The sequence below is a fragment of the Betta splendens genome, chromosome 5 (assembly GCF_900634795.4).
Source record: "Betta splendens chromosome 5, fBetSpl5.4, whole genome shotgun sequence".
Lineage (NCBI taxonomy): Eukaryota > Metazoa > Chordata > Actinopteri > Anabantiformes > Osphronemidae > Betta > Betta splendens.
This window is the reverse complement of record NC_040885.2, coordinates 889,553-904,951: the sequence shown is the minus strand read 5'-3', so window position 1 is coordinate 904,951 and position 15,399 is coordinate 889,553. Positions and strand designations below refer to the sequence as shown.

General features: G+C 44.9%; 1 protein-coding gene, 1 long non-coding RNA gene and 1 other non-coding gene across 5 annotated transcripts; 2 read left to right on the top strand and 1 right to left on the bottom strand.

Annotated features, from left to right (window-relative positions):
* Positions 1–50: 50 nt before the first annotated feature.
* LOC114855416 (protein kinase C delta type-like) lies at positions 51–13,520 on the bottom strand. 3 transcript variants are annotated; one of them, XM_029150569.3, is made up of 18 exons: positions 13,325–13,518; positions 9,351–9,449; positions 7,122–7,243; positions 6,769–7,041; positions 5,148–5,316; positions 4,425–4,456; positions 4,242–4,327; positions 3,804–3,933; positions 3,558–3,658; positions 3,375–3,459; positions 3,117–3,232; positions 2,815–2,988; positions 2,535–2,626; positions 2,344–2,406; positions 2,094–2,232; positions 1,723–1,911; positions 1,463–1,591; positions 51–1,324 (listed from the first exon to the last, which is right to left on the bottom strand). In XM_029150569.3, the coding sequence occupies exons 3-18, from the start codon at positions 7,228–7,230 to the stop codon at positions 1,166–1,168; spliced, it is 2,046 nt and encodes a 681-aa protein (XP_029006402.1). In that variant the 5' UTR covers positions 7,231–7,243; positions 9,351–9,449; positions 13,325–13,518; the 3' UTR covers positions 51–1,165. The 3 variants fall into 3 exon arrangements, with proteins under 3 accessions (XP_029006402.1, XP_029006403.1, XP_029006401.1); XM_029150570.3 differs by lacking the exon at positions 9,351–9,449 and having other exon boundaries at positions 3,117–3,229; positions 13,325–13,520; XM_029150568.3 differs by lacking the exon at positions 9,351–9,449 and having other exon boundaries at positions 13,325–13,517.
* On the top strand, positions 1,821–3,763 carry LOC114855418 (uncharacterized). The gene is made up of 2 exons (XR_003785934.2): positions 1,821–1,943; positions 2,780–3,763. It is a non-coding gene; the product is annotated as an uncharacterized LOC114855418 (long non-coding RNA).
* trnae-cuc (transfer RNA glutamic acid (anticodon CUC)) lies at positions 6,648–6,719 on the top strand. Its single transcript has one exon. It is a non-coding gene; the product is annotated as a tRNA-Glu (tRNA).
* Positions 13,521–15,399: the final 1,879 nt, after the last annotated feature.

Sequence of the window (15,399 nt, the reverse complement as noted above, 5' to 3'; positions counted from 1 at the left end):
AAAACAGTGCAGAATAATCATTTAAATACAAATAATTAGGTTAATTGAAATTTAAGTTCATTATATATTTATTTATAATTAGATGTAAAAGATGGACAGTAAAAAAAACACCCATACAGCTTGTTTACATACAATTTTTATATACACACACCATTATATTTTTTCCTATGTAAAAAAATCCTACATTCAAGTAATAGAGCACATTTGACAATAAAATGTCCATCCGAAACAGCATCCTTCAATACTAAATACTAACAGATATATATATATATATATATATATATACACACACACACACACACACACACACACACACACACACACACACACACACACACACACACACACACACACACACACACACGTACCACACCATTGCTGCTGAACATTCCAGTAAGTGATAACCTAGAAATTGATATTATTTAAAGAATGATTGTTTGCATTATACTTTAGTCGATGTAGAGCATGAGTGAGGGCACCAGAGGCAGATCACAGACAGGAGGACTACCATGTAGAAATTTGTGTTTTCTCATGACAGCGCAGAAAGCAAATCAGGTCTACAGTTACCCTACTCCAGTTTAGATGGGTTCAAAGTTGTCCCACCATTAAATTTAAAATCTGTCTAATACCTAAATTAATTAAGGATTAAGTAGCACCGTTTTCATCAGAGAAAATACCTGTAAACACCCTCAGTTTCATGCACCAATAATAAACTCCTTGGACGTGTGTGACGTTAAGGATACATGTTTGTGTAAGTAAATAACTGTCATATTGAGTCCACAAATTAAAATTTACACGTACATTACACAAAATGATTCAGAAGATGAAATCTGCCAGATGAAGAGACTGAATGAATCACTGATGTCGATTACAGTAACACTGGTTCCTTAAGACTCTCCCTTCATATCCTGGAGCTTTATGCCAATTTATTTACACTTATAGAGTCTGACAGCTCACACGGGATTATTGCTTTAGATGCCTGCCATCATGTTATCTTATCCTCGTATAGTGAAACTAAAAAAATTCATCCTCTGTCCCAAATCTTTTTTCATTCAAGTCATCCATCCGGTTGAACAGACTCCATGAAGATAAAGGAAATAGGATAAGAGCCTACTTTGGAGTGCTTTGTTGAGACAGTGTTCTCAGGGGCAGCCATTTTGTCTTTTTATTTGCTTATCATGTGTTCCAGTCTCGGGTTGACGAAGGAAAACCCGGCAAATGCTGACTGGTCCATGGAGTCAATGAGGTTTTTGTCTGCGTGGGAGAGACGAGGCTTCTCGTTCAGGAACTCCCGGTCAAAGTTGCTGCAGTCGCTGGCAGATTTCTGTGTGGTGCAGTTCAGGAATTTCAGTAAGGTCAATGACGATTGAAAGGTATTTCCAGATGTTAAAAGTTAGAATTCTATGTTCATGAATCATTTACTGTTGCAACATAGCTCTTTAAGGGGAAACAAGGCTCTTACCACTTTAGGTTTGAAAGGAGGCTCCACTTCTCTCTTCTCCAGCGCAGGCCAGTTGACGGTTTTAAAGAAGGCCTGTGTGCGGATGTTTCCCACTACACCCAGTCTGCGAGTGGGATCCCGCTCAAACAGCTGAAGTAGTGAAGGGAGACAAGCAGATTTAGCACACAAACAACAGCTCTCTGTAATAATCTATTATGAGAAAGAGAAGCACATGCTGTGACGTTCCTTTTTGTCTATACTGCATACTGTACATTAGTCACCTGTTCCAGCAGGGTCTTGGATTCCTTCGTAATCCACCGAGGGTAGTGAGGAACGTCCGTCCTGATGGATTCAAACAGTTCGTCCTCATCGTCGCCTTGGAAAGGGGACTGGCCAATGAGCATCTCGTACACCAGCACACCAAAGGACCACCAGTCCACAGAGAAGGTGTACTTCTGTCCAAGAAGGATCTGAGACGAGGGATTTGACAAACACATCAAAAGTAAGTCAGGGGCCTCCTCATATTTGTGTTGTCTCTCACCAATAGGATGCATTTGCCAACGATGGCCATAGTTGAGTCAAGGGAGTCATATTTGAAAAGTGATGACTATTCTAATCTGCATGCTTTAAAGGAATCAGACCCCAAACAAACCTCTGGCGCAATGTAATCTGGCGTTCCGCAGAACGTGGAGCCTTTGTTGTCTCCAAACACGTTCTCTTTACACATGCCAAAGTCGGCAATCTTTATGTGTCCGTCCTTGTCCAGCATGACATTGTCCAGTTTAAGGTCTCTGCAGGAACACACAATAAAACAGACACTCAAAGCGTGCTACAGCATATTGTGTTTAGTTACACAGGGGTTGCAGACAGCAGTGCACAACGCCTGTTGGGTCCTACTGTACCTGTAGATGATTCCTTTTGAGTGAAGGAACTGCAGTCCCACAATTATCTCAGCCGAGTAAAATCTGAAATGTGCAACACAACCATTAAACACGGGTTTACTGCCACTAAGAACTGGTTACATATCCCCTATTGTGGAAAATAAGAATCGCGGCATCTCTCATTTCTTTGCACATCATCCCGGTGCACTCACATGGCTCTGTTGAGATCGAAGCGGCCTTTGTCTTGGATGTGGAACATCAAGTCGCCTCCATTCAGGTATTCCATTACAAAGAAGAGATGCTCCTGCACAAAGCCAACGTGACATGATAAGCGTATGTGAGAGACAGAATAGATTCGAATGAAGATGAATAGAAGCATCATCAGCTGTGAATTGCTGCTCTTAGACGGCGGCGCAAAATGATTCTTTTGATTGTCTGCTTCTTATGCGTTTACAAGGGCAGACGTGCTGTGTTCAGTGCTCGCGTGCTTACCTTTGACTGGAAGGTGGAGTAGAGGTGTGTGAGGAAGGGGTTCTCCCAAGCCAGAGACAGCACTCTCTTCTCCACCATGGTGCACTCCACGTCGTCGTCCATGAGAACCACGTCTTTCTTCAGAACCTTCACAGCAAAGAACTGACCCTGGCCCTTCAGTTCCGCCAGCAGCACCTGGAAAAGCAGAGCCGGAGAGTCAGGACTGCATCATTTTAAATCAGCAGTGTTCATCTGTATCAGTATCACTTTTTGCGTGATTACACAATCATTTTATATTTATTATATACGGCTGTGCGGTGTACCTTGCCAAAGCTGCCCTTGCCCAGCACTTTGTGGAACACCAGGTGGTTCATGGTGAGGTGTTTCCTGGAAACTGGGGTTGCTGGGGGAGGGGTCACACCCTTCTTAGGTCTGTCTGCTTTAGACACACATTTGTACACAGTAAATAAATGTGCAAAATTCCTACAATTATAACTAGAACGCAAACACAGTTAAATACTATCAGTGTATTGACTAAACCCATCATATCCTTGAAGATAAAACTAATGACCATGTCTTACCACTAGGGTCCACTGTTGCACTTTGAATGTCCTGGTAAACGCCAACATCTGGTGAATTTGATTTATCATTTTTCTTTGAAGGTTTCTGTGGAGGAAAAAAAGCCGAGCCAAAACATTTTTGACTGTGCAGCCAGATAAAATGTCCAAATGACAAGTTAAGAGTTAAAATGATAATGTCCGAACCTGAGAGATTTGACCCAGAGCTTCTGCCAGGAGTTTCTGGTTGATTCCGCACAGATTGGCCACTTTATTCTGACAGTAACTATGAACGTTCATGGCACAGTCTACTCAAAGTAAAAAAAAAAATAGGATTAGTTATGGGGAGAGAAGAATTGTAATAAAAATATATACATATATATCAGGGTAGCAATAAAAAAAAAACAAAACAATGCCACCCCAATTTTACAAATACCATCCGTCTGTGCTCACCTTCACATTTGAGGCCCTGTTTATAGAGACCCCACAGCAGACTGCCACAGTGGTCGCAGAACGTGGGGCTTTTGTAGTTATAGTACTTGAAGCGATGCGGCATGTCAATTTTAAAGCGCTCTTTCTGGAACTACAAACACACAGATCCATTTAACTCGGCTTAGATGTGATTCTTTGAGTAAAAGTCTACAACCAATAAAAGAGCACATGTTTCTATTCATTTATTATTCAGGTAATAACGATTCCAGAAGTGCACAACACAGTGCATTTAGTTGTTCATTCATTCACTTGGCTGAGGAATTGGAGACTTGGTTCATTTTTGCATTAGACATTTTGGTAACGAAATAAATTTATAGACTAGTAAAATGCAGTTTGCTGTCTGGGTCAGAGCCAAGGTCTAGATTTGCATACATGTTAGCGAACGATAACCTCGCTTACCATGGTGTCACGACTGTTGGTTGCTGTTCCAGTGCACCTGCCAATAATCATTTCGATGCATCTCTTATGGATTGCTGCGTTGCATTCTGGGTAAAATAATAAATAAAGGGCAGATTATTAATTTTAGTTGTGAATAATGTAACAGGATAAAATATAAATCACCGTTAAACAGCAACCACTCACGTTTGCACTTGTAACCTTGCTTGTTGAGTCCCCTGTAGAAGGAAAACAGAAATAAACTTTTAATATTGTATAACTGCAACATAGTACATTTGTTTCGCATAACTAAATTATTAGCACTGGTGAAATTACCTGAATATAACAAAGACATTTTTTGTTAGATTATAGTCATGGCAGTGATGTGGTAAGAGTAAGGCACGGAAAATTATTAGCAAGCAACAAAGAAGTAAACTACATTAGCAGGGTTGCAAAAACACAGCAATGACTCAGCATTTTACTCTTGTTATGAGCCAAGTGAAAAATATTTTCCATCTCAGAGAGACCTTAATGAGTTTGAAACTTGTTTGTAGGAAAATTCTCAGATGGCACAATGGCCAAACACACGCACGCGCACACACGCGGTTTACAGGTTAGACCTGCTGACATAACCGGACAGTGAGTCATTCTTACAGTAGCTGCAGTTGTTCCTACTATTATTAACCAGCAACCTGCATTTAAGAATTTAGAAACTCTACTAATTGGTCTTTGGAGAAACACCCTTGGGAGGTGGACTGTTCTAATAGGACATACAGTAGGTGACATCATAACTAAATGTGGTACAAAAACAAACAGCTGAAGTAATGATGGGAGACAAGAATGACTTGACTGGCTAAACAAAACACAACATAGTAAAGACAATTATTAGTGACAGCCCTCAAGCAACAAAGACAGAACCCGGGGTCTCACCAGACGAAGTCTCTGCACACAGAGCAGAAGGTGGGCTGGCCAAAGAAGGTGGCTATGAATTCATGGTTCTTAATCACGTGAACCCGGGGCTGCTTGACTGCGCCTCTCCTCCTGTTCAGAGTCGTGGCTCCATCCTCTAGAGAAACCTTCATGGATGGCTTAGACGGGCCTGAGGGACAAGATCCATTTGTGAAAACAAGCTGCCTTAAAACAGGAATTCATCACCGACTGTGACCAGGAATATACACAGAAAACACAAGACAGAAGAAAAAGTAGTGTGTGTATGTTTTGTAATATTAGTCTACCACAATATTTATATACTGTCCAGTGTGGTATAAGTTGCCTATTTTCTTTCACATGTGCACATCATCAGATCATCAAGGCTTTCATATTTTGCTGGTGACAGGACTGGTTTAAGACTTGTCCAAAAATGAACTCCAATGCCACTTTTGTCAACAACGTATCAGCCAAAAACATCACTGATGTGGACACAAATGCCCTCGAAAAAGCAGCTCCTCACGCGAGTAAGGGTGGGGTCAAAACTCACCCAGAGAGGCGTGAGAGAGATAAACAAGGACGGCGTAAGCAGATATGGAGAGCAGGTGGGTGGATGGGAGGGAGGGAGATGGCGGACAGACAGAGGAACATGTAAGGAGTAATGAGGCCGGGGAGATAAACTCATTTCCTTTCTTCCATCCCACAGACAGATGTTTATGTTTGGACAGCGCTTCAGGGAGCCGAGCCAAGAAAGTGGGACTGAGCGAGAGAGCGGAGGGAAGACTAGAGACAGGCAGAGCAGCGGCCGTTCACACACGCCTAAAAATACCGTGGGCTGCTTTTCAGGAAACCTGTGGAGTGTGTAGGAGGGTTCTGATGGCGTTGGGAGGTCTTTATTAACAGTACACGTCCCCCCTTTGACCTCCTCCGACCCTGAACATTGAACCCAGACTATGTTTGTTCTACTCAAAAGCACTCCTGACTCCTGTCCTCTCCATGTGGGCAGTGACAATCACAGACTGGATTTCCTGTCTGCTTGTTGGCTAAATAGTAAATAAAGTACTAATCTACTTCAATTCTATTTGTCATAGCAGCAAATTATTTTAGTTTCACGTTGGCGAAAGATCCTAAAACTATCCAAACAATTGTAGAACTAATACACATTTATAGCTCCTGGCAGACATACTTATTGGTGCAACACAGGCCAGACCAAAGTCCAACATAACCTTGAGGAACTGTTACGGTTCACTGGCTTCATGGCCACACCTCCAGTCCCCGCATGAATTAAGCGAAAGTTACATTGCCTGTAAGTACTGTATTGAGTGTATTGAGCCTGTGAGAGAAGGACCATTGACATCAGAGGTTAATTCTGCCAGTAGAGGGCATCACACATCAGCACTGCTGTCAAGTCATCTACTCTGGTCCTGAGTGAGAGAGACAGAAGGGGGGATGGTGGGTGGGGGGGGGGGCAACTGGTCCCCATATATCTGGCCCCACTCACACTCCCTGGTGGTCTAGTGGTTAGGATTCGGCGCTCTCACCGCCGCGGCCCGGGTTCGATTCCCGGTCAGGGAACAACTGTTTTATTGTATATAAAATTTCTGTTTTCAAATACAACATTCACCTGCATCGACATCTTCAAGGAAGTACTGTGCAGCCATCTGGACCTTTCCTGACGGTTGCAGGTCCATCCAGAACTCGATACGTCCGCTGTTTTTGGACCTTTTACAGCGTTCCGCCAGGGCAGCCACGCCCATCGTGGCTTTGGCCAAGGGCTCCTCTGTGCTCATCATGAGGACCACTTCTAGGACGCGTCCCTCATTGATGTGAGCATCGAACGAAGACTTCCAGGCTGGGAACAAGGTGGGCTTCCTCTGCACCAATGTCTTGCCTCGCTCTGGAAAAACAACATTACGATTATCATTTGGAACATACAGAAATTAGGTTTCATAAACACTTGTAGACACCTGTGCCTACCTGTGTTGACAGACTCCTTCAGCTTGATGGCACAGATGGGAATCTCACTCGTGGGAGTCAGAGCTCCCATGTCATATGTATTGAAGGCGATACGGAGGAAGGGCGCCATGTTGAACACTCACCTAGTACAAGAGAAGAACACTACATAAAGCAAAATGCAGACAGACTGTGACACAAACCCACATGCGCTTTCTTGTGGTACTCGCATTGCTCAAGTTCTGCACTTAAAACAAGAAGGAAGAGAGCCAGTGGTTAAGAGTTCACAGATACAAACTACAGAGGAAGCAGAAGTTTCCAGCTTTAGATACAACTTTGGAAACTACCTGCCAGTAATGAGAGAAGATGGCGAGAGTTGCAATCCTTCAACTATGCACACGAGGTCAAGATGAGGCAATGAAGATGAACAGAAAGCCTTTGTGTTAAGGTTAAAGGCAAAGATGTGAAAATGTGCAGTTAGATTTCCAATAATAATAATAATTTCTTTTACATATTATAGACATGCTGACCAACCAAAGATTTGTTTTGCTCTGTTTTACATGTATGTAGGTTGTCTCTATCATCTCAATGCATTCACATCAGTGTATAATTACTGTCGCAAAGTCTCCAACTCCTAAATAAATAATATATAGACGTGCACACACCATACGAAACACAAAAAGCAGCTAAACATTTATATGAACTAATCTTATAAGGTTCATTAGGTTGAGTGAGTGTCAGCTGGACAGCACAGAGCTGACACAAGCCTCTGTTGCTGTGTTTTAATGTATGAAAAGCAGAACAATATCAAGTAAGTAATTGTACTTTAGCTGTAAATTGCCCTAGTGTGTCAACAAAAGCTGTAACTAGTGACATTTCCCTTTAAGGAGGCCTTGTAATAACACCCATTACAAAGGGTGAAAACAGAAAGAGGGGGGTTGTCAAGCCTCATGTCGTGTAGAGGAACTAACTCACCCTCACTGAACCTTTCATGTTATCAACACAGCTTCGCTCTGAAGAATCCACATCACACACTAGCGGGACTCTGGGGGCATTTTAGCCTACATCCTAATTCTCAAAGCAGCAAAACAATCCCACAGAATTCCTTCAAGAGTTTCCACAAATGAGCTTTCAAGTTCCGATCTCTTGTAGCCTTAGTTGCCTGCTCCATTAACATAATCTTGGTTTAGTCATTCTGAGGGCACGCCTGTGATTCCACTCATCCAAAGCCCTGTTTGAACTACACAATGATGTCCAGTCGCTCTGTGAAATCACATTTTTCAGCCGTAATCTGTAAGCGCAACATGCCTCTGTGCCTCTGTACTGGTTTGTTTGTCCTGCTTTTCATGTTGGCAGATGGTGATGGATCCTATATTTCATAGTAAATACATTTAACAGAACACTCTCTATATAGTGAATAGCAGCACGAACTAGTCACTGTAGTCAAAGAAGGAAGGTCCTTAATTGGAATCATTTGAATTCCCAGCAGCATCGCCACGGAGCGACGAATGACATAACGCTGGGTGAACCTATTTCAGATCTTAAACTTGATAAGCATGTGGCTGTTTCTGAGGGCGAAGAAGGTTGAGGAGCTATTACAGGTCACATAACACTGCCCACGCCCACACAAAAGCAATATTCATCACACAGTTCAGCACATACACAAGTACATAAAAGTGACTTCAAGGTCCATAGTTTTCCCTTTGCTTTACATATGATCTCTTTTGGTTAACATGCTATACGCAGACACGGTTATGTAGTAGAAGAAGCTTATTTCCCCAGAGACTGTGGAAAAATTGAGCACATGCAACTGGGGATGGTGTGGGCAGAGGCAAAGACAAGAGATAGATGACACACTACAAGTGTGGAAGTTTGGTGGACATGTGGAGAATTCAGACTTGGCCATACAACCGGATTTTTTAGGCCCATTAAAATATACTTCGAAGTTCAAGCAAGTGTAAAACGGGACCAAAGGCCTGAGGCGGTTGGGTGAACTCGGATAACCACACAAAGGGATTCATAGGTGACATAACTATCTGGAAGTCACGGCAGTATGTGGAAAATGCAGCGATTAAAAGGCTGCCGGGTTTAATGTTTAAAAAAACCCTTTCAGGTGTGAGGATGTCTAAGGAGTGGCCACAATGTAGTGTGGCTAATTATATCATTGGATTCGCAGGTATACTGCACACAATGCAAAAAAACAAATCAGGCAGAGCTGGGGGAATGTATGCGAGAGACAAAAATCTGACTTACGCTGGAGATGTGGTTTAGTGGAAGAAGTGACCGAGCAGGTCTGGCAGGTCGGGGAGCTTCTGTGTATCAGCCTTTCATAGGCAGGTCTGCACATGGACACTTGGCAACACAACAACAGAAACAGAGTTTCCCTCATTATATAAAGTCCTGGCATTACATTATCTAAGTCTAATAGCGACAGCACCTTGTATTTTACTGTATGTGAAGCAGAGCCGAAGACGCGCACATTAACCCGATAAGAGCTGAGCCCATTCAAACACCTGGGTCCATTCACTACATACAGTAAGAATAAGGTGCTGTCACTGCGAGTGTAGAAGAGTTACAACAAGGTCACAGGGGTAATGGAGACAAAGGCAGCTGTCATTGAGCAACAGGCAGGTTACACCATGGACAGAGCTAAGTGTATTACAAATTATGGCTTCAATTAGGTTTACTGGCAGTGGACCAGGTACGTTGTGTGCCCTTAAACTACAAAGAGCCTCGGTCGGGCACTGTTTCTGTGAAGTTAAGACGTTAGAAAGGAAAAATGATAATGAATGAAACCTTTTATTTAGTGTTAACTACTGGTAAAACAGATGTATCCAGATGTACTGTACTACTCTAGGTCATACAAACTAAACACGCGCTGCTCTTCTTTACCAATAAATTCCAAACGCGTGCAGTAAACGGGTAAATCACAGTAACGACAGAGCGGTGGCTGTAGAAATGTCATTCCCACGTGTCACACAGCTCGAGAGCGCCGTCAATGAACTGGAATGCGGACAGTTTTCCTGTGTTGCAGTACAAAGGTACATTTACTGGTTTAAATCTAGTGACGGGGACACGACGGCTGATTGGAGCTCAACCGGTGACACCTATACCTTCCATCGGTGACAACGCAAAATATGTGCTGCTGAAAAGAGACCAGCAGTACAGGTAAAACCCAACAGGCGGAGAATCGTCACAGCCGAATGATCTGACTGACAACTGCTTTTATGGGTAATTTTTCTTTGAGCCGTCTGGGAACTGCTGTTTGACGACATGGCGCTAAACAAAGGCTTACGGAACAGCACGTCAAGATGTTCTGTAATATTCAGTCTCGCAACACTTAAGTCAATGCATGTCATAACTACTTCAACGTCACCTCAGCTCACTCATTTACAGTCGGTCTCCTGTAAACCACAGCGACCATGTAGGTTTTAAGCTGACTTCATATTATCCCTGTGAGATACAGTAAGAGATGCAATAAATATATGTATATATAAATAATTAAAACTATCTTTTTCATGTGCTTGCACATCATTCAAGACAAGACAAACTGGTTTTGCCTGTGTGTTCCCTCACTCTTCAGTTACTTCAGGAGCACAAAGGCAGCGAGCGAATAGAAAACTGAGTAGAAGACATGGACGTTCACAACAGATCCACAGCGGTCTGACGGGTCGATGGCCTCGCAAAATTAGAACATCAACACGCAACAGGATTATAGTCAGCAATCAGGACTGAGGCTAATAATCCTGGGTGCGACTGTGTGTTTAAACATGACTGCATCATGAAGCCACTCTTACGATGGCTCGACGAGAAGGTCCCTCCACCCTGGAATTCATTTAAGGTTGTGAGTTTGCTTAAGCAATTTAGCCACAATTTCCCATTAGTGACAACACACTTAAAATCGCCATTAATTTTTGTTTTTTTTATTGGCTAAAAACCTGCACAAGAATATGAGACTGGAGTCAATTCTGTGCTAAATGATTGGTGTTGTTTTTTTGTCACTCCCATTTTCACAGAAATAAAGCTGGAGTTGTCACACTTCTTTTCCAGTCCACGGGCGCGTCGGCACGTATTATTGCCACGTTAACACCGTCTCCAAAGCACATTAGGTGACCTAGGTGACCTACACACACACACACACACACACACACACACACACACACACACACACACACACACACACACACACACACACACACACACACACACACACACACACACACACACACACACACACACACACACACACACACACACACACACACACACACACACACACACACACACACACACACTAATAACCTTGAACAAAGCAGCCTTTAATGAATTTCAGCAAAGTCTGGCTTGGAAGAATGAAAGCCTTCCTTTATTCCACTAAGCAAGGTTAATGTCTAACACTCATACCCAAACACACACACACACGCACGCACACAGGTTATGTCAACAGACGGCCTGCTGCAGAAGCTGCCTTAGGACAAATACCCAGACAATAAAAGGCATAGAAACATGCACATAAATGTCTATATCTCGTGCTAAGTTCACACACACACACACACACACACACACACACACACACACACACACACACACACACACACACACACACACACACACACACACACACACACACACACACACACACACACACACACACACACACACACACACACACACACACACGCGCTGAGTGAAACTAAAACAGTGTGAGGAATGAGACCACCAAGGTCGGAGGCACATGAATGGGTGTCAGGATCCAATAAATGCAATGATGCTGACAGAATCAGCAGACGTTGCTTTTGAATGCTGCCTGAATGTAAAGAGCGACAGTGAGCCTGGGTCTTTGCTTTCGGAGCTTCCTCTTCGTCCGGAGTGTCACCGAGCGCCGTGGCCCGATGTCAAACCTGCCACTGTGTTTGTTTCCTCTTTCTCCCTCTCTCTCTCTCATGCATTAAGAGCGGTGTCCGATTCTGCCCCGCTCACAGTTCACAAAGCCTTGGCTGGGTCAAACTAAACAGCATGCGGGCAGGCACAGACACGCGGGACAGCATGACGTCACGAGAGCGAGACCCAGTCACACCAGCCAGCGCCTATTGTTACTGAGGCGTGTGGTTATGCAAAACAGCAGGTTCCTTACAGGACGACACAGCGTCAACTCAAAAGTATCTATTCAAACCCCACGTTAACTAATGACATCATGGCTATTGGCGAAAAAGCTGAATGAAGCTGCACAGGTTGCGTCGGTTCTGAGCAGGATGTTCTATCAACGGGTCCGTTCTCCTCTCGTTGGCCAGATGCCTGAGCCGTGTCCTCCACCAGCCTGGGACGGCACAGGCCAATATTGACAGGGCGGCGACTGCAGGCGGATAGCGTTACCCACGCTCGCCAGGCGGCGCCTGCTCCAGAGGTAAATGCCAGCGACGCGGGCCGGTGCTACAGTGCGTGACACGGGACCTTTAAGACACGCTAATGTGCTGTTATCACGTTTGAGGCCGCACGAATGTGCCGTCATCCTCACACCAACTACACATTATCACAGGCTGGAACCGCGGCACCAAGCAGGTTGGACCACAACACGTCCAATGCGTTTGTTGATCACCTGCACCGCCTGCTGACTGTCATCGCCCGACGAACAGAAGGGGGAGGGTTGAATGGAAGCAGAGTCCATAAGAACTGGATGATGTACAAGTAATCGTTGATGTAAACAGCACATGAGGCTGACACTCAACTGTGTCTGGAGATGGAACTGATGGAGATGGACTTAATCACTGCAGGGGCTGATTTATTATGTGATGGAGCCGTGTCATTAGAAAAACTCGGTTACATGTGATCCAGTAATATGTTTCTCATATGCTTCAACTATCGCCCACTACAAAAAGTTACATTGTAGTGTCTCTACAACGTTACCTGTTTGGATACAGAAAAGGGCGAAGGACAGAGGTGACACAGTGTATTACGTGGAGCTTGATGCGCTGAAACAATGGCTTAGGTTAACTGAGTGAAACACGACGAGCTGCGACAACCACTGCTATTACTGTTACTACCACTACTACTACCACTACTACCACTACTACTACTACGTCTCTTGTAATGCACCAGCCAAAGCAGAGCGGGCGCCTCCGTGTACGCCACCGTTCAGACCAGTCGCCGAACGGCCCCAACTGTCACGCGCCGAGCAAGTTTTCCGACCGCGAACAAGTGCGAGCGCTTCTCCGCAAACTGTGACTTACCTCTTCGCCGCAAAGTGCCTCGTGTGCCGCGAGTGTTAAGTTTGAGCCGCGGCTGAAGGCGGAGGACCGGCTTACAAAAGTATCTATAGAAGTCAAGTTGGGTTTAAGGAAGTGCTCAGTCGGCTGCGGTGGCGCTTTTCTGTGCGCCCGGCGCAGCTCTGCAGCTCTATAGCGGCGCGCGGCGCAGGGAACTGGGCGTGTGACGTCAACCAGGTGAATTCCCGTACAAGAACGCGCACACGCGCGCGCACAGAAGCGAGACTACGCTGTTGGGCTCTAGTCCTGGCGCACAAATAGAGCAGAGGATTATAGGAAAATACTTCTGAGCGTTTTTTTATTGGCCTGCGGGAACAGAAAGGGGACCAGTGTCACACACCGCGTTATGAGCATGACTGTGCATTACCGGAAGTCACTTTTATTGTATGACATCTTGACTTGACCCGCATCAGTGTATATCGCCAAACACACCAGTGTTGAAATGCAAAACATCGAAGTTTTGCTGTATCTAACAGTGACAACGTCAACGTAAAGCTCTAATGCACCTCGTCCGGTTTGGCTTTAATTCCACCTGCTCCACTCACTCCCCGCACTCTGCTATAGGTTGCGAAACCTGCATAAGCAGTTTCGTGGGCCGGTCCCCGTTTCTTCCACGCTGGCCCCGCCCACTTCACCTCCGAGCTCCCGCTCCTCCTCTGCTCCGCCAAAGCGCAGAAATGCACGTGGTGCTGAGTCATCAGTCAGCGCCTCCCACCAAAACTGCATGACTCTGCGAGAGAATAGGTCATTATAAACAAAACGTCCTGGAAGGCTATTTATAGCGCCCAAAAGTTGTTAAAATGACGTCAGCAGTAGGTGACTGAGCAACTCCACAGGACTTACCCAGTCACCAGAACAAAAGGAAACTTTCCATCACACCACAGTTGGACACAAACCTGTCACTTGGCCAGTATTTCTTTCTGATATTTTAAAGACCAATTTCTTGCTCTGGCTCATTATTATTAATTATTGATCATGTTAGCAGCAAGTATTTTAACACACAACCATAAAACCTCCAAGGTCTGTGACACGTGAGCACATTTCTTTCCACGTCCACCTCTTTCACTTCCTGTGAAAATCTGCTGAGCTGTGATGACCTCATGTTCATGTTCGCGCACCAACGGCTGTAAAATTCCACCTGCCAGAAGCACTTGTGTGTTTGATTCGTCACCTGCTCCTGACCTGTCTGTCTTTGCAGACGTCCAGTCCGTTTGTTCATCATTGTGATCGTTGTGCATCACCAGCGTCTGACTGACATACTGTCATGCAGGTTAAAGGGATGCACGGTGCATGCTGACGATCGGCTGCAGGAGCACAGGCGCGTAGACCGCTTGGACCGGCCTGTTGCTGAGTGTGTGCGTGCGTTACGCAACGCGACTGCAGGGAGAGCGACGGAGGCGCGAGCCAGCGTTTCGCCGCATGAAAGCACTGACTTCATCCCGGCTGTGAGAACTTGACTTGAGTCTGGGCCGGGGACCCAGACGGTTCCTGTTTGGACGTCCATGCCTGCCGTCCCAGCGATGCCAGGGCAAACATCAGCGTGAGTAATGGGAGGGAGGGAGGGAGGGAGGGGAAGACAAGCCCCCAAAAAGCAGAAATGCTCCTTTCACCGAGAGACGTGTCGCGCACTAAACCTGCCTTTCTGAGTCTGTCCTTTCTCCCTGACAGTGTTTTTCTCAGGTCGGGGGTCGAACACGACCCGATCCCATGGAGCTGGTGTTATCTGGAAGCACAGCAGTAGCTTGCTTTCCTGTTGCAGCCGCTGTTGAAGTGACTTTCCTCTCAGGGCCTGTTAAAAAACACTGGAGGCACAACTACTGTGATGTGTCTGCAGTGCAACACAACACTCAGCTTCAACACCAACAGGCCTTTTTATACATTATGTTGTGAAACATATAGTGAATGAATACTCTTTTATTTAATTATTAAGGGAGAAAACAAAAGCACTTCTGTTTAGAAGATCCTCTCTGACACTTTAACCATGTGTTTTACTCCTGGAAAGTGCTTCATGCCTTTTGCCTTTACAGCGCGAAGGCTCT